At 43.4% G+C, this 18,799-nt stretch overlaps 2 protein-coding genes and 1 pseudogene across 2 annotated transcripts; 2 read left to right on the top strand and 1 right to left on the bottom strand.

The window, feature by feature from the left end:
- The first annotated feature begins 536 nt into the window (after positions 1 to 536).
- Positions 537 to 9,448, top strand: ppp5c (protein phosphatase 5, catalytic subunit). The gene is made up of 13 exons (XM_056611388.1): positions 537 to 654; positions 1,869 to 2,110; positions 2,970 to 3,117; positions 3,463 to 3,584; positions 3,667 to 3,732; positions 5,001 to 5,099; positions 5,225 to 5,330; positions 6,347 to 6,489; positions 6,790 to 6,877; positions 6,964 to 7,004; positions 7,236 to 7,414; positions 7,826 to 7,907; positions 8,196 to 9,448. The coding sequence occupies exons 1-13, from the start codon at positions 594 to 596 to the stop codon at positions 8,256 to 8,258; spliced, it is 1,440 nt and encodes a 479-aa protein (XP_056467363.1). The 5' UTR covers positions 537 to 593; the 3' UTR covers positions 8,259 to 9,448.
- Positions 9,449 to 9,523: 75 nt separating this feature from the next.
- On the top strand, positions 9,524 to 12,920 carry LOC130406021 (THAP domain-containing protein 5-like). The gene is made up of 5 exons (XM_056611387.1): positions 9,524 to 9,732; positions 10,447 to 10,630; positions 10,728 to 11,476; positions 11,899 to 12,088; positions 12,340 to 12,920. Exons 1-5 carry the CDS (start codon positions 9,659 to 9,661, stop codon positions 12,451 to 12,453), a joined length of 1,311 nt encoding a protein of 436 aa, XP_056467362.1. The 5' UTR covers positions 9,524 to 9,658; the 3' UTR covers positions 12,454 to 12,920.
- Positions 12,921 to 18,477: 5,557 nt separating this feature from the next.
- LOC130405313 (uncharacterized) overlaps positions 18,478 to 18,799 on the bottom strand; it is a 131,459-nt pseudogene continuing 131,137 nt past the window's right edge.

Here is an 18,799-nt window from a genome sequence, read left to right as displayed (position 1 = left end):
AGATATAAAAAAAGACAGACATACAAAAAATCCCATATGACTAATTTCTGTAATATGCAACTAATGAGGCTTGATGAGATTTCGTATTAGTCACAATTACAACCTTTCTCTGCCGAACCAACCTCACAGTAAATCAAGGTGCTTCAAGGCCGTGACCCAAAAGGCGCATTGCGTTTCGTTGAAGATTTCTACTGCCCCCTGTTGGGTGACTACTATCAGCGACTATTCTACTTATTGTGCGGATGCTTTTTTAACCTTGAATGTATACGATTTTTTAGCGAACGGCTGTTCGAAAATTACAAAAATAAACAAATTTCAAAGCAATAATTAGTTCATAACTGTCTCGGACGCAGTGTGACTGAAATAATAATGCGCTATGCTAATTATATTTGCTATTTTCTTGCAGACAGCTGACTTCAATGCAAACAATTAATACATATTTATTATTTATTCGACGATTCATGCTGATAGACGGATCCATCCATGTTGCCTTCAACAGACTTTATGAAAATAAAGCATTGCTTTGCGACCGCTTTGCGACTGCAGTGCGCAGCCAATGGCGCAACAGAGCAGTACACGGCAGTTTGAAGAAGATGGCGGAGGAAGATAAAAGTGCAGAGCTACTCAAGGAGAAGGCCAATAATTACTTCAAAGGTAACAGCCAATATCTCTGACAAGTGCATGTCTCACAAGAAACATGGGCATGTACTAAGTTTGTACCAACGATACAGAAGGTGGTCCATTTGCTTCTGATGCCCAGTACCGCTTAAACCGAAGCCGGGCTGCTACCGTTAAGCTAAGCTCGCTAGCGGTGAATCCCATTCATTTGATGCTAACAAGCGCTAGCATGTTTTCATGCCGTCACGCATGCCGTGGACGGTGGCGTGCTACTGGTTTAATCGTTGGTTGTTTTCTGACGTTTAAATAAATTCCGTGGTTTGAGTTTGAACCATGTTTTCGTGTTGCCTGAATAAGAAAGTTAACCCAAGTGTCGTCAAGACAACCGCCTAGAAGATTCCATCAGCGGGCACATGGGAGAACAAGTCAGCAATCTGGACTACATCCAGTGCACCTGGCAATAATATAGTCGATGGACTTGCACGTTGACAGTGAAACTCGGTATTTCTGTCTATAAAGTCAATATTTCACAATGTATCATGTCCATACTGTTGCTGGTGGGAGGTTAATGTTGAATAACTTTTAACAATGCGGCGCCCTTATATGGAATACCTAACTAATTCATACTACGTTACCATAGAAAGTTTAGGCAGATTGTCTATTCAGTGTCTTAAACATCCACATAATACAGGTTCAATTTGTTAAAGGAAATTATGAAACTAATAGCGTCATTCTGTCATGTCCTTATTGTCGAATAAAGGAGCACGATGGATGTTGTTGCACAGCACAGCAGGCTTACCTATTGTGGTTTCTTGCAATTTCTGCTGATTGGAAACTGGTCCTTGAGAATGCTCTTCTGTCTGAGGATGAGCGTACAGATATTTTGGAAACAAATACTTGATTACTTAATTTCAATATTAACGACCCACCTATACATTATGCAAAGGCAGCAGGTGATTTAATTTCAATGTACGTAGACAATGCAGTATTAAATGGTGGCTTTGAAAGGTATGGCTGACGCAAGCCCGAAAAATAACAATAATATTGTGCACTTTGTCACTGTCACATATTTCAAAATGTCTCAAGGTATGCCTACTCTCATTTTCGCAATGCATTAATAGCTGTAAAATTTTTCGAATTTCAAAGTACTATATGACTTCAACTTATAATTAAAAGCCTCTTCCCTCAATAAAGACCTGACCAGAAGCACGCATACTAACATAAACAGCCATGTCTTTCGTTCTTTGCAGATAAAGACTATGAGAATGCCATCAAGTACTACTCGGAGGCTGTGGAGGCCAATCCCACCAATGCTGTCTACTACAGCAACCGAAGCTTGGCGTACCTGCGCACAGAGTGCTATGGCTATGCCCTGGCGGATGCTACCAAGGCCCTGGAGATAGACAAGAACTACATCAAGGGCTACTACCGCCGGGCCACTTCCAACATGGCGCTGGGCAAGTTCAAGGCTGCGCTCAAGGACTATGAGACGGTGGGTCAAGCTGTAACTTGAACTGGCATCCTCTGACGATGTGTGCAATATACATACTAAACTGAGACGGGCTGGGACATGCAATCCCCCTCTTTTTTTTAAAGGAACTAGTCTATTATTGTAAAAATGTTAATAAAAAAATGTTAATAAATAGAATAAACAAAATATTGACCTGACAATACTGTTCCAGTTTGTAGCCTAATCTTCACATTCCACAATTGGCATTTACCAGACGTGTTAAGATTTACACCTTGTGATCATTTGGCTTGCCATGCTCCATCTGTGGACATGTCGTCACATGGTTAGATCTCCTCATGCCCCAAGCTGCCAAGACCCAGGATTACCCCAGTAATCCACAGATGATGCCAATTAGATCCATGTCTGTCAGCACCCATACCACAGCTAATAAACTGCCTATAGTTCTGGTTGCATCTCAGGATGGATATATATACATATATATAATATATATATAGCTAGCTAGCATGCTTATGGCATCAAAGTGCACCCCAGCATAATGGAAGGCCAAGTGAGAATTTGGAAAGTTATTGGCAGGCACTCAATGCATTGATTGTAATAATAGAGCTTGGTGATGATACTAGGCCTGTATTTAGACAAAGGGTGTTATATGTGTGGGGGGACTGATATCAATGTTCCTCATCCCCTATTTGTTAATAATTGTTCAACATGTGCATAGCTGTAGGGATAGTAAAATGCCCTAATCCCTTTATGCTCCCTAATGAGCTGTATCTGAATTAACTGTAAACTGCCTTCTTTTGCATACAATTGTGTATTAGCACCAGCCCGGTGTGCAGAAGCCGACTGGATTTTGAACGTGTTGTCTCCATTTCCTTGTTTATAGGTAGTCAAAGTTCGACCCAATGATAAGGATGCAAAGATGAAATACCAGGAGTGTAACAAGATAGTGAAACAGAAGGCCTTTGAGAGAGCGATCGCCAGCGATGAGATAAAAAAATCTGTTGTGGACTCTCTAGATATAGAAAACATGAGTAAGTCCGGTTCCATGTTCCTATTTAAGCGTTTCAAATGTACAAATGTGATGGCCCTTTATTGTAGCATTATGAAAAGTTATAAGGAAACTTGTTCATCTGAAACCAATATTTGTATTTCTCCACCTATAAGGAGTTGCCAAACTAATTAGGTACTTTTATTTGTATAAATGATGAATGATCAATTAATAATCAAAATTTGGCCTTTTTGTGGTACCCACTTAAGATCGGGCATTTAGAAAAAAAAAAAAAAGGCTATTTATTGAATGTGATTTACACACATTGATCCATTTTTCTTTCTTTGTCATGATGAACTAATGGGTTAGCCTTTAACTTCTATTGCAGCCATCGAGGACGAGTACACTGGGCCCAAGCTTGAGGATGGGAAGGTCACGGCAAAGTTCATGAACGACATGGTGGAATGGTTCAAAGACCAAAAGAAAATACACAGGAAGTGTGCTTATCAGGTAAACCCTTGTTTACCTGATATATAATTAATATATTTTGGATATATGGTTTATTATTTATAATAATGTATCTCATTTTCAGATATTGATCTCAGCTAAGGACCTTCTTTCAAAACTTCCAAGTCTGGTTGAGATCACATTAAAAGAGGTAAGCTGTTGATGGTTTGAACCTTTTAAAGCGGTCATCCTTTCAGTGGTATCCAAATTTGAAATAATTCATTAAGGTTTTTCCCCCCAAAAAATCCCAGCCGTCCCCATACAATGTTCAGACAGGGTTTCAAGGGTCAGGAGCTCATTGGTTGGTCGGTATTGCGTGACTCGTAGCTGGTCGTCCTCAGTGTACAGGAAGTTATCTTGTGGCTTCCTTCCACTTTAGTTTAACTTGGATTTTGCATTATCAAATAGGGTTGTGGCCACTGTGAGGAATTCACACTGGCTGGATAGTCGATTCACACAGAATTCGTCAAACATAGAATTCTCAATTCTGTGGCACCAGAGGGCGCAAGCGCGTCCGCTACACAGCTGCTGAGGATTGGAATCGACTCAACAATTTGGAAATGTGATGGACTTTTGAAACATTTTTTTAACACAACTAACGAAAGATAAAAATAAATGTAACCATTTTGGTCTTTGAGTGTGTGGAAGGCAGCGAGTTTGCAAACCACACAAAAATCAACAAAATCCTGATTCTCAAAACCGGAACTCCGAAACTGGAAAAATGTACTTTTACTGTACATTCACACCAAAAGATGCAAAATCGCCAAATAGCTCAAAATGCAACGCTGTCAAAAATATTTACAGCTCATATCGCTCTTGTGCGTATGTTTAATGGGACCCACGCCGGAGAGAGACATCTACATTCCGATTGGCTGGTGGCCATTTACAGCCAAAATGCTACTACCTCGTTTGCATAGATCTGAGCTGTTTTCAATTCATTTACAGCTTTAAAGCTATCGATCAAGTGTTTTATCGCTTTATCGCACATGTCTAATAGAAAGCGTTTATCACTCAAAAGGCTTTATAGCTTTTGGTGTGAACGTACTTTTAGAGTCAAACAAACATGGTGGGAATGCTGTGCAGGATTTTGCACAAATTTTTTGCACCCTATAGAACTACTAAATAACTATGGGCGAAGTTATGGAGACGGCATAAAGAACAGACAGTACATGTTGCAGCAGGAGGAACCACCAGCGGTTTTATAAACCGGTTTAAGCTCGCACACCGTTCCGGCAAAACGCCCAACCATACTAGCAAACTAGCATATTAGAGCAGCGGCCAAATCCTCATTAATCCAGACAACAGAAAGTGTTGTTTAAATGTATTCTTCCACTGCAGTTGCATATATTCTTACTTACTGTGATGTGTCTTTTTTCATGTAGTACTGTTATCTTACTTGTATTCTCTCCCTTTCTGCAGACAGAAAAGATAAGCATTTGCGGCGATACCCACGGACAGTTCTATGACCTTCTGCACATCTTCGACTTGAATGGTCTCCCATCACCGGCCAACCCCTACGTATCCTTCCTGAAGCTAACTGCTTCTATTCTAGCGGTATAAAGTATCATGACATAAAATATTTATTTTTATTTTTACAAATGCTCTGAAAGTCAACGTAGGAATGACTTAACGGCAGAACTCAGCTGTTCAATGGTGACTTTGTGGACCGCGGCTCCTTCTCCTTGGAGGTGATCCTCACACTGTTCGGCTACAAGCTTCTCTACCCAGACTGCTTCTTCTTGCTTCGAGGTGAGTCACCTGGTGATGCGTTTGTACGCTCCTGTGCCTTCAGCCAGGTTTCTCCTTTTAGATAAGAAGGTTTTTCAGAACTATTTATTAATTTACCTGCCATTTAATGTTGTGGAGCTCGAAAAAAAAAAATAAATAGCACTTTTTACCTTGCTTTTTACCATTAGCTATATGATAAAAAAATATATATATTTTTTTATCTGGTATTCAATTAAAGCTTTAAAGTCAACTAATCGTCATTCATTCTGCCTTGGAGAATAATGCTATGGTTTTCTGACCTTCACCAGCTAAGTCGCCGCACTTATTCTTAACCAGCTCATTCGCTGCTATCAAAGCCTCGGGTCCTTAAGCACATCCCACTGATTGGCTGACCTCAGATCAAATCATCTGGGCCCAAAGGACATCAGCAGACTTGAAGCACGACCCCAGATCAGTGGCAGAGATCTGGGGGTGCTCAAATCGAGACATATTTTGAGACTATACTGATATGGAAACGTCATAATTTTGTACAACCGTGAGATACCGTTCTATCAGGAAAAATTGCCTGGCCCCAGTAACCATTATGATTAATATTAAGGCGCAATCTCAAAGATCTCCAAAGGGTTTCATTTAAATGGGTTTTAAGTCGCTGTTGCTAAATGAGTTACCACAATGTGATTGAGCCTGTGGCTCACCTAATTGCAGAATGTGAATTATTATTATTATGAATGTTAAAGAATTTGCGCCATGCATTCAAATCGCATGCAACGCACAGTTAGTGATGTGTTTCCCATCACCCAGCAGTGGTATGTGTCGGACAGGGTATGCAGAGCGGCTTCAACTCGTGTGTTGAAGAGTGTGGAGCAGCTTGCTGTTTTTGATTTTTTTTCTCGACATAGAGGTTGCCAAAAAAGGAGATCTTCTACCTTGCCACCTAACCCTAGAGTTAACCACTGTGCCTTGACCTATATACTTACCACCAACACAATTACAGATAGGTCCAACAGGTAAACCACAATGACTGTGTTAACCTTTAGGTAACCACGAGACGGACAACATGAACCAGATGTATGGGTTTGAAGGAGAGATCAAGGCCAAGTACACAGCTCAGATGTTCCAGCTGTTCAGTGAGGTCTTCCAGTGGCTGCCACTCGCCCAGTGCATCAACGGCAAAGTGCTGGTGAGTCCTGAGCACCGCTACTGCACAAAGCTGACAAGGATAGACTCCCACCCTTGTTACGTTGGTTCCTCTCTAGTATTATCTGTATTCGGTCATAATTTCTTCAAATAATTGCATGTGTAGCCGTCTTTGATTTGTTCCATGTCATGTTATCGCATTCATTTTTTTAATGATGTGAGGGGTAAAGCAAGCAAATATTGTTAAGTTTGTGACGCTGGATGTTGTAAATGTGATGTGTGGGAGTGGAGGGCTCTACCTGTCCCAGGTGATGTGGTGATTGATGTCATCTCCCTCTCCAAGGTGATGCACGGAGGACTCTTCAGTGAAGATGGCGTAACCTTAGATGACCTCAGGAAGATAGAAAGGAACAGACAGCCTCCAGATTCAGGTACTGTTTGCCTTCTAGGATTTGGAGTCAGAATAGACCGCAGCATAGAGTGCTGCTCTCTCACTGTGTCGCTTTTCCCTCCCCAGGCCCAATGTGTGACCTGTTGTGGTCGGACCCCCAGCCCCAGGTTAGTACCTTGTCTCCTAGATCCAGAGGTGTTTCTTATACGCTGATGTAGGATTTTGATGTGATCCAGACATCGGGTGCCAAGCTGAAGTGTTCTAGCATACTCTCTCATGAACTGAAATGGGAAAAACCCCAATCGTAGTGTCTATTTTACGTATGTAATCCGGAAGAGTGTGTCCGAGGCCTGAAATGGATCCATAAATCTTCACCGGCCCACCCATTGTGCTCACAGAACGGACGGTCGGTCAGCAAGCGGGGGGTGAGCTGCCAGTTCGGCCCTGACGTGACGGAGCGCTTCCTCACAGAGAACAAGCTGGACTTCATCATTCGCAGCCACGAGGTGAAGCCGGAAGGCTACGAGGTCACCCACAACGGGAAGTGCATCACCGTGTTCTCTGCACCCAACTACTGGTAAGCCCACGCACTACTGGTATGCCTCCTTCTGCCTTACCTGCACATAGTACCACACCGACACAGGCACACACAGTGAGAGCGAAGGAAGACTGCTGCTTGGCAAATAAGTGGGTTGAGCATTTAGGAACCTGTCAACCGCTCACATAATGTGACAGTTTTGTACTGAGAAAAGTGTGTGAAAACAAGCGATTCTTCTTTCAGTTACTATGGCAACAGATGTATTTTGTTACGGTGCAAATTTAAATGAACAGCTGTGAGTTTGACTGTCTATCCTTTAGGAACCACCTCTAGAATAGGATGTGTATTTGTGGTTTGCTGCAATGTTATTTTCCCCAACTCATGCCACTATGAGCGCATTTTTCCCTCAGCATCAAACGTTTCCAATATACATTTTCTTGTCTCCTCCAGTGATCAGATGGGAAATAAAGGCGCCTATATCCACCTCAGGGGATCCGATCTCAAGCCAGAATTTCACCAGTTCACAGCTGTGGTCAGTACATTGCTTACGCTGTCTCCCACTGGTTGGATATCTGCCAAAACTCCAATAAAGTAATTGATAATGTCTTGGACATTGCATGTTGCAGCGCGCGCGCGTGTGTGTGTGTGTGTGTGTGTGTGTGTGTGTGTGTGTGTGTGTGTGTGTGTGTGTGTGTGTGTGTGTGTGTGTGTGTGTGTGTGTGTGTGTGTGTGTGTGTGTGTGTGTGTGTGTGTGTGTGTGTGTGTTCTTTTAGATATCGACCACCTTTCTTATTTTTTTTCCTCTGCAATTCCCCCACAGCCTCATCCGAACGTCAAGCCCATGGCATACGCCAACTCGCTGATGCAGATGGGGATGATGTAGACGCCGTCCTGGCCCTCCTGTCACCATGACGACCTCCCACCCGACCAGGGGCAACCCCCCCCAATCCAGCCAGCCCCCTCCACCCCTCCAGCGCTTTAACCCAACCCCAACACACCCCCACCCCACCCCTCCCATTGGTCCTCGGCGAGTCGGGCTCAGTTTGGGTAAAGGCAGGGCGGCTGCTGAGATGAGGTGGGGGGGCAGAGATCACTTAGACCAGTCAGTAATGAGGACGATTCGCACATCAATGAAAACTGAGGAAGGAAAAGAAACAAAAATTGAAACTCGTGTCTCATTTGCTCATCCATGCGTTTGTATGACTGGGCAGAGACTCAACCCTACCCATTGTTATTTCCCATCTGGCCGTGTTTCATGCCAGACCGATACTCCTCAATGGATGGCATAGGGTAGCTGGTGTGTTACCAAAGATCTGGGCTGAATTGATTGTTAGATTTAATGTGAGGAGGAGCAGCTGATTCTGCCTCAGACGAGGTGGATCAGCTGATTCTGCCTCAGACAGACGGAGCAGTTGATTCTACCATAGATGATGATGATGAGGAGGAGCAGCAGCCATGTTTAGACACAAGGTATCTATAGGAACAGGAGGAGTTAGGGGTGAGCTACATTTTGATGGTAATTAATATTTTTTAAAAAGTTGATTGATAAAAATGCATATTTTTATTTTTGCAAAAAAAATAGGCTGAATTTGGATCTGTGGTCTCAGGAGATTCTGACTGCGGTCCGTTGTATTAAGCCCCCAGAGGCATAAGGTGCCGTCTTGCCATTGGTTGAATGTTTAGCTGGCTCCAACATGTAACTGATTCAACTAGTTTTGCACTGCTTCCTACTCAGGAAGGTCCTACTGCTCTCCCTTCATTCTGTCATCGGTGCCACGCATCCCCCGGGTCCATCTAGCTTCAGTCTATCAAACACCGCTGGCACTCCTGTCCGCTAATATGTCAAAGTGACTAGTCGGCCCATTGTGTCCCATTTCTTCAATACAAACCGACGTCTCTTGAAACGCACAGTTACCACCCCCAGAGGCCCCTCAACCTTTTTAGATAAGATACACTGACGTGTATGTATATATACTGTATCATGACAAATATTCCGTGTACATGTTTGGAGAAAGTTATTGAATAAAAAAAATCGTCCAGTGAGTTTGTCTTTATTTGCTTATTTTTGTTTAACGGCTGCTTAAATATATACATTATAAACGGTGACAAGAAAATGCGACGGAGCCTTTAAAAACAATGGTCGCACATGTTTTACGTCACCGACACGCTTGTTTTGCGTCAACAGCTGATGGTCAGCGCTGCGCCACATGTTGATAAAGCACGCTACCTTGGCATCACCTTGTTCTCAATGTTTGAGTAGCACTAGGCAACAAACCAACAGAGATGCCCAAATACTGTGCTGTTCCCAGTTGTAAAACTGACGCTACAAACGAAAACAAAAGGAAAAGCTATTATAAGTGAGTACAAACCTAATGCTTACTTTCCTTGATGTATTGCTTGAGTTGTTTAGATTTTTTTTTATTTACCCTGGTAGTTGTGCAGTAGAGTAATGTGTTGTTGGATACTTAAGTATTCTTAGTGCGTATTTCGATTTTGTGGTAATTCTGTCTCATAAGCTTTATTTCATGAGATTCTGTGCCCTCACCGACATTGTGATTGAGGCAGTGCATGTCCATGTCCGTAACATTTAGAAAATAATTAATAATCCGGTTATTTTCACGTCCATTTGATTGTGATTTATGGCTAGATATTTAATGCTGCAACTGTGTGTCGTTCATCTATAGTTATTTGTATATATCACACTTGTACGAGCTTGAAGTCGGATTAGTCAGGTCACCTTAAATTGCCGCAATAACGTTATTTGGCCTGTAGATGGCTCTAGTGACCAATCTCTGTCGGGAACTGTAGAGGCCTCTTGAGTGACTCTGATGATTAAATTAGATACTGTGATTAAATGAGGAAGGCAAAAAGTCATTGCACTTTCTGCATAGTTGTGAAGTAACTTAGTTATTTTGTATTATGACCTTTTATACTAAATGGCATTTATATGACTGACTTCTGAACATGGAAGGCAGAATGTGGTTTAATTTCGCCACTGCAATTATTTCAGTAATTGCTAGGGCCCATCCTCCATCAAAATGTCTAAACATACAATCTTTATCTTGTTAAAGGTTCCCTCTACACGACTATGAACGGCTACAGCAGTGGTTGAGAAACATGGGTCGGGAAGGCTGGATGCCGTCTCGACATCAATATATCTGCCACGAACATTTCACAGAGTCCTCATTCAAAGTATCGTGGGGTATCCGTTACCTTGAGCACAATGCTGTTCCAACCATCTTCAGGTCATCTGAGGTAGGCTATAATACGATTAACTCCTTAGCAGATACTTACTTGCCTTTCATAGTTCACACACTGTCATATTTGTTGACATCACACATCTCTGTTCTAGAAACGAAAAGATGTGGAGCTTGACGAGAAGAAGTGTAAATATCGACGAAGTAACAGAAATCTGAGGGTAGCTTTACCGGACTTATCGGAAGACACAGAGCGGAACAATATCATGGATACACTGCACTTTTATGACATGAACGTAGACCCCTCCCAGTCCGGGACAACCCTATTGGTGGAAGCCCACGAGTACCCAGAATCCCTTGGGGTTTTAAAAACCGACCCACCAGCGGAAACATTTGATATGCACGCCGTCCTGTACCACACGGTGGAGGGCTTGACCTGTCTCAACACTGAGGGGAATGCAGAAGTCCTCGTTGTGTCAGACTCCTCCGAAGTACAAGAGCAACAGGTCAATGGATTTACAAACGGTCAGGAGCTTCCCACAGCAGACGCCACACTCACCCTGTCCTCTCCCTGTCTGCCCCTCAAATATCTCCCCTCCGGTGGGGTGGACGAGTCCTCGACGGCCGACCGAGATCAAGTCACCCAAGTCATTGCCTACTTTGAGACGATCCCAAACGTGTTAACGGTGAACGGCCAGTTCAGTCCCCCCCCCCCTGAAACGGTGTTGTCCTCCGCTCTCGGCTTCAAGCCCATCGCCTCCACCGTCCCCATCGTCTCCAAGTATCTGCACCCCCTCCCCACTTCTCTGGGGACTGGAGTGGGGACAATGGATGCAGAAGAAGAAGACAACGGAGAGAAGCCAAATGTGGACTGCAGTACGAAGGAACAGCTGGAAGAACACTGGTACGTTGTGTTTAATCATGTTTAAAAGGTTGTACCCTGGATATTCTCCATCCCTGAAACAATATCAGCGAAACGGAAAGCATATGGAATAGAGGAGTGGTCGATAAAATAGGTTGTTCATGAAGCTGACAGGCGGAGGAGCAGCTCAGACGGGCTGAGATGACTTGGATCAGAGTCTGAAGCTCAGATACACAAGCTCCAGCTTATAAGAATTGAACTTTCCCTGTTTTTCTTTTTATTTGAGAATATTGCAAGATCAGATATTGATTTCATCTTATTTGTCTCTGTGGGACTCATGATGGATCATTAAGACCTTTGTACAGTTGTACCTTATTTTAAATCAGTTTCTCTGTTTTAACGTCTACTGCCCCCCCCCCCCCCCCCCCCCCCCCCCCCATCGTCTCGTCTCCGCCTCCCTCCAGCTACTTCCGCAGCAGCCGGCTGAGCAAGGAGCAGCTGGAGGCGGTGGTGTCAGAGCTCCAGAGGAAGGTGACGGTGCTGCAGCAGCGCCACCGCAGACACCTGGACAAGCTGCTGGGCCTGGAGTCCACCGTGAGCCAGCTGCGCCAGGACAACCTGCTGCACGAGGAGCGGCTGCAGCTGCTGGAGAAGGTGGGGACGGGGCACAGGGCCCGGTCCGGGCAGAAGGGAGACGGGGCGTGGCCTGGGGATGTCATGCGTCAGCCGAGAAACTGTGATCGGCCGTTGATGACGTGCAGTTTCCCCTTGAACTTCCAAGAGTGAATTGTGTTATTTAAGTCGATGAGTTTGTATTCAAAGAGACGTTGGTCCTGATAATAAAGACTCCCCTTTCTCTCTCTCTCTCCCTCTCCTCCCCCTTCCCTCCCTCTATCCCCAACCAGGCTTATTTACAGACCAGTGCAGCTGTTTCTGACGCCGGGGAAACCGTGGCGATCGTCTATGAATATGAAAGCGGTGCTTTCTTTCAAAGTCCTTTAAGTGATGAAGATGAATGATGAAGATAAACGAGGATTTGTACCCTACAGACCATGGTGTTTGTGTTTGACTGTTAAAAACCGGCTTGAATAATGAACACTGTCTATAATGAAATGCTCGCTAGTTTCCAACATGACTTTGAACCTCTTCTAGGATTTGAATAGGTTAGATTAGTTTTGTTTTTTTTGGGGTAAATTTCCACTAATCTGGTAATAATCTAGTGATTCTTTCTTTTTGAGTTTGTCATAAAAATATTGGCTGGTTTGTTTGGTTTTGAAAATGAAATTCTATGTTTGTTGGTCATTTTAATTTAAGGTTGAGCAAATAATCAAAAAAATATTTAGGTACTTCTTTGCTGATTTTTGTGGGACCCCTGCTCTTTACTCTGTAATACCTGGAACCATGTGATATAATCACTGTTTCATCCTTCCATTTCAGAGATTAAAGCATTCTTTCTTCCAATTCCAATCACTAAGCAATTTGTGAATTCTTTGTCACTCAAGGCATCCTTTTTAACTACAGGATTATCTTAATTAAAAACAATGAGCCCTCTGTTTGGAATGAAACTGCTGTGTGGTGTGGATCCACTCATCATTTTCTCAACTAAAAATGAGATAATTGTCTAATCCTCAAGGGAAACCTATTATAACCAATCTCAGGTACCTGACATCAAGGGTTGCCCTCGGTGCAGTACTCTGTCTGTCCACCAGATGGTGCTGACCATCCAAACAGTGGTAACATGCCTCCGTAGAAACCAACCAAAGTCTTATTTTATGCATATGATATGACCTAGGATGGAGAGCATTTGCAATCAAACGCCTCCCAAAAATTATAGAATTCAACTTAATTGAGCAAGTTAGTAACAAATTCCCACCCCGAAATTCGTTTACATTCATCTTGCCGTTGGAATATCCACATTAATGACTCAAAGCCCAGAGTTTGGGTTCAGGATCTTTTTTTTATCTAAATAGGAAACGTGAATATCACACGTCGTACAACACAAGGCCTCTAATCCACTTTGTATAATCTAGGCTGCATCTAGGCAAATCAATAAATACATAAAATACTCGATCTATACTAGTAAATCGAAGCCAACTGAAGGATGAAAAACTATTTTGAGGACATTTAATATCATATCTTCCAGTGAGACGTTTAAAAGTTACATGGTCAGCTCGTAGTTTTCTGATCTTCACAAATCAAATTAGAGCAGCCATTAGTCCGGACCGAAGGTGAAGATGTACTTTAGAAATGAAAGGGAGGTCTCCAATAAAAAATAGGAATTCTGCAATCTGGGGCATGACTTCAAAGTGCTTGTGATGCTCACTATCTTTGGCCTGTATCTTCTTCTCGCTGGGCCCTTCAGAGGCCGTTGCTCTATGATCTTTAAACAAATGCTTGTGAATTTGGTTATTTCACGCCAGTTTGAATTCTGTTCTGTATAATGTTCATGGAAGTTAAACACAAAGGCAATGATTTTGCCTTCATGACTTTGGGTCGTTTGAAGTATATTGGAAATATTTTACTCTGTCCCAGCCACCCAGAAATAAAACTAGTGTAGTTAAGGATTGTCTGTGACAAGGTTTATCTGAAGCCAGACTATACCATATTATTTAACATGAGGTTGTTAGACTGTAGGTCTTAAGGTTCTGGATGGATTACACTATTAAAGGGGACTGCAATCCTATGATATAATGCTCTGAACAACCCATGGGTCCTCTTGTTGGGGAGGGGATTTTGCTTATGAGATATCTTACTAACTAATTCCGAACTTCCAATTAGCTAAAAGCATTCATGTTCACCTTGGGAACATTTGGATTGACCCTATATTTCAAACTTGGCCAGAACTGATTAATCTATTCAAGATGGCGTCCAACGAAGGATTTATTAAAGGCTGTTGGCCTTTTAATATTTAAAAACTTGTTCTTGAATGCACGAATGGTTAAAAATTGGGTTGGCAATTCATTTTACAAGCACAGTACGGCCTCTCTGCTCCTCCTTACATAACTCCCATTATCGTAGGTTGGTGTATCAAGTCGGATTAATGGGAAATTTCCCACCGCCCGGATTTCTCCTTGTGAATGCGGCATGCAGCCTATCACAGAGGACTTCAGACGAGACCATCTCGTGGCTGGGTCATTGTGAGTCAGGTGCGCTGGGGTTCGGGTTTAGACAGAATGCTCCTGGAGTTTCGGTTTCTAGCGGACTAACAGAGCGGCTCTGTTTAGTCCACTCAGAGGAATGGGAGGGGGATAAAGGACTCTCTCTGCCTCTCTTCCCCTCCTTCTCATCCCTCCCTCCTCTCCCCCCTTCTCTCCCTCCCTCACACTCTGCTCTCTCATCTCTGTCTGTCTCACACTTTCTCCCTCTGTCTCTCCCTCCCTCCCTCCCTCTCTCTCTCTCTCTCACTCACTCATTCTCTCTACCATTCCCCTATCTATCTCTCTCCCTCCCTGTTTCAATCTCTCTCACCTCACCCTACCTCTCCCCCCCCTCTGCGTGATGGCTCCATCTCCTTAGTTACCTGTCTGTCCTTCACATTCCTGGGTGTGGGGCACATGCTCTGTGTCCACCAGACCAAGACAGAGAACTTTTTCGCTCGTTCTCTGCTTGACCAACCTCTGGCCTTTTCTGTTTTCCTAACTAAGTGTTTGGCCTTATCAGAAAAGGAATGGCACTCCTCAAAGAATATGATTAAAATGAATTGTCATTTCAACAATTATATCCCTACAAATGACATTATGTTAAGTTAGTTGGATGGAAGGTACTTTATTATCTCAGCTGTCAAATGATATTCAGCTGTTTCTAACCCCTCCAAATCGAAGAATGAAATTAACAAAAATAAACAAAATTGTATCTTGGAAAAAAGATGGGATTGATACAAAATACCAAAACCTTAGGATCGTGTGAAAGAACCAAACAGGAGTCAATGATTAAACTTAAATAAACTTTTAACCTTCCGGCAAAGAGAACAATAAGAGTGCTCATTTACATACAGAACCTACAGACAGAGAGTCCAGGCAATCAGCGGTCAAACGTGCTGAGCTGTGCAGTGTAGCAGGCAAGAGATGCTTAATAAGTTACCGCGTACAGCTCCAGGGTTTCTCCAGGTTTACATAACTTCTACAGCAGTGATTCCCAACCGGGCGTAGGAGAACCTTGGGCCCCATTCCCCGTGCGGTCATCTTGGTTCTATCGAGGCTGTAAATGCTAGCTGGGTGGGGGGATTGAGTGAGGAATTTGTTGTTCAGCAGCTTTTAGAACCAAGGTGGATGCTAGCTGGACAATAGGGGCTGGGAACAGGTTTCACAGTGGGACTGGGATTTTGCTTTGAGAAGACCTACAAAACAAAAATGACTCAGTAAAAACATTAACATTTGTTGAATTTGTAAAGCACAGTAGGATAACGTAATTGTACTATTGATTGTTGCATTACATTTCAGTCCAGATGTAGAAGTATACCTTAGCTTAATCAATCGCAACATCTAGGACACTACGTTATTAATATTATGCTAATGACATTTTTTATGATTGGTGTCGATGTAGGGGTAGTTGTGCCGTGGAGGGCTGTATGCTATGTGAGACGGACACGCTAAACCCTGTTCTGGACCACAGCTTCAGTCCACACTGGGTTGTATCAGAGCTACACTGACTATCAGAATGACATTTATCAGTTTATTACGGTTAATTCCTCAGGGCCAACCATGAAAACATAAAGAAGCACAGATACTTACCTGTATCAGTGAGAAACATATACTGAGACAATACTTTGTCTTTGTTGCAGAACAAAAGGTTTCATTTGGCACAAAGTGATACTTTCACTCTAGACACTCATGATCACAAAGTTTTAATTGAGTTATTTTTGCATACATAAGACGAATATGTATATAAGACAAAGTAATATAAATTATAGATAGATTACTAATTACAAATAAGTAGGGCATAACATATCATCTGTGATTCGATCACAGGATTTGATTGGATCATTTGAAAGGAGTGTGTCTTACTGTGATCAAGGAAAATACAAATAACTTTAGCTTGAGAAAACTCACGATACAACTACCGTAAGTGTGTTCCGTTAGCCTTAGACATTAGCCTTAGTGGGCTTGTACTGTACGAGGGGAAGAAGAAATGTGATGTTTGTCGACTCAGTTTCAATGACTTACTAAACTACACCCTTTTGAATTATATTTTATCTTTACCTTTTTCCCACAGTTCTGACAAATAATAGCCTTCAAACGTGGCAATGAATTATTATTAATCCTTAACAGCGTATATCACTCTTGCGCTAGCATTCTATCACAGATGCAGTCCACTGCTTATTCATGGTATAACCCCTGAGTCATAAATGGACAGGATTCACACAGGAGTCTCTCCGAAGACTGAGTGGTGGTAGACACCATTGTCCAGATGTCATGGCCCTTTGTTGGCGGGGACATCGATACGGGACAGTTGGCCGGTGAAGTGTTACCATCTCCTCCCAACCTGTCGCATATTTACCATAAGGTCCTCATCAATGTTTCAGCCTGGCAGCCTTTGTAATGTTTCCAACACACACACACACACACACACACACACACACACACACACACACACACACACACACACACACACACACACACACACACACACACACACACACACACACACACACACACACACACACACACACACACACACACCACTGATAGGATAAAGTCACAGGCAGCAGCAGAATACTGGAAGGCTTTTTTATGGTTTGGAGTTGGTCCTGGTTATTATTGGCTTTACACGAGAGTTAGGAGAGCGGTGGTCTTTTGTAAACATATATGTTTAATCTCCAGTCAAGTTAAATACCAACGTACTTCCAGATCTTAACACAACAATTGGTGGTCTTGACAAACTATTGTGGAGAGGGGGGCTTCATTGAGTGGGGCTTTTTTTTTTTACAAATCCTGACAGGTCTCCCCATATTTTCAGGATAGCTCATCGGTATAACTAAACCAACAGGTGTTTTGACCTCGCCCTGTACTGGACTGTTATCGACGGGGGGCTGCAGGGTTGCGTCCCTGCAGCTAATTGCACAGAGCGCGTGCGGTTAAGTAGGTGGTAAGGTATCCTGTGGGATAGCATGTCAGCAGGCTATTCTTACCCACACACCCGTACACGTATCTTGGGCTTGTCTTCGCCCTGAGTCAGCAAGGTGTTGCACCTGATGGATTAGCAGCTCGGGCTCACCTCATGATTACAGGTTCAGAGGAGTCACTGAGGGGCTGCAGTGAGGGGGATGAAAACAGACGACCAGGCCACACAAACTCTCTTTTTAAAAAAGAACAACAGTATTTATTGATGGAAACGACTCATGAGTTTTGCATTTGTACAGATACACATATACACACACATATTCATGACCCACCCCCCCCCCCCCCCCCCTCTCCTGGGGCACCGACACAGACATTGGTATGACTGCAGGTCAATCATCAAGTCACTAATATTATATGAATCCATACGTACACATCTCTATTACCCTGGTTGAGTTTCCTGGACGATGGGACAAGGTAAAAAAAAAACCATCTTTAAAAAGTATTTACAGACTCACAGAACATTAATTTAGCAACACACATTACAACGAGTAGCTGTGAAAAGTCACGGTAACATCATAAAAAACACTTTTCTGATTTTGTTTTTGATACTGAAAGAAATCGAGGTTATTTATGTTCTCTGTTTGTGATATAAATGCAATACTTTTGACTGAAAATAAACAAAAACTTCATAACGTTATTTGTCATCAAAAAAGAAGCAGCAAAGTTGCAGCAAACATTTTGTTTTGCTCCTGTCAAAAATGAAGATGCATTCAAGCATAGTTTCGGCCCGGGGCCAAACATCATAGCGATTGCAGACATTCCTAACCGTTCAAACCTTCAACACCGAGCCCATCCTTCATCTTGGCGCCCTCTCGGAGTCTTCCCTGGTCCACACTGGACCAGTCTGTCCCTCCTCCCTCATCCACCCAATAGTCTCTTTAAACCACAACCACAACAACCACAACACAACTGAAATCACCGTCTTCACACGTAGTCCTTCCTCTCGAAGCCGGGCGCCGGGGCGGAGCGCGGCGCCGAGTAGGCCATGCGCGACGGGTTGTACCGGGTCTCCGCGGGGGGGCAGGTGCAGCACAGCAGCGCCCCCCCCAGTATCAGCATGGCGGCGGCCGCCCAGCCGATGTACAGCGCGGCACCCAGCTCCCGGCGCTGCGCGTCGGTGATCAGCGGGTTGTAGAAGTCCCTGATGATGGTGTTGGCCGACCACGACACGGGGATGAGCTGCATCACGCCCGACACGATGAAGAACACCCCGGAGACGATCATCACCTTGCTCTTGGACGCCTCG

Source organism: Gadus chalcogrammus, chromosome 16 (genome assembly GCF_026213295.1).
Source record: "Gadus chalcogrammus isolate NIFS_2021 chromosome 16, NIFS_Gcha_1.0, whole genome shotgun sequence".
Taxonomy (NCBI): domain Eukaryota; kingdom Metazoa; phylum Chordata; class Actinopteri; order Gadiformes; family Gadidae; genus Gadus; species Gadus chalcogrammus.
Note: the sequence above shows the minus strand (reverse complement) of the source record. Positions and strands in the feature narration are given on the sequence as shown.

Excerpts from the sequence above, each read along its gene's own strand:
- ppp5c (XM_056611388.1), top strand. The coding sequence starts at position 594 with ATGGCGGAGGAAGATAAAAGTGCAGAGCTACTCAAGGAGAAGGCCAAT. Across the intron at positions 5,331-6,346 it reads CTGCTTCTTCTTGCTTCGAG|GTAACCACGAGACGGACAAC; the intron begins GTGAGTCACCTG and ends GTTAACCTTTAG. Across the intron at positions 6,490-6,789 it reads GCATCAACGGCAAAGTGCTG|GTGATGCACGGAGGACTCTT; the intron begins GTGAGTCCTGAG and ends TCCCTCTCCAAG.
- LOC130406021 (XM_056611387.1), top strand. The coding sequence starts at position 9,659 with ATGCCCAAATACTGTGCTGTTCCCAGTTGTAAAACTGACGCTACAAAC. Across the intron at positions 10,631-10,727 it reads CCATCTTCAGGTCATCTGAG|AAACGAAAAGATGTGGAGCT; the intron begins GTAGGCTATAAT and ends TCTCTGTTCTAG. Across the intron at positions 12,089-12,339 it reads GGCTGCAGCTGCTGGAGAAG|GCTTATTTACAGACCAGTGC; the intron begins GTGGGGACGGGG and ends ATCCCCAACCAG.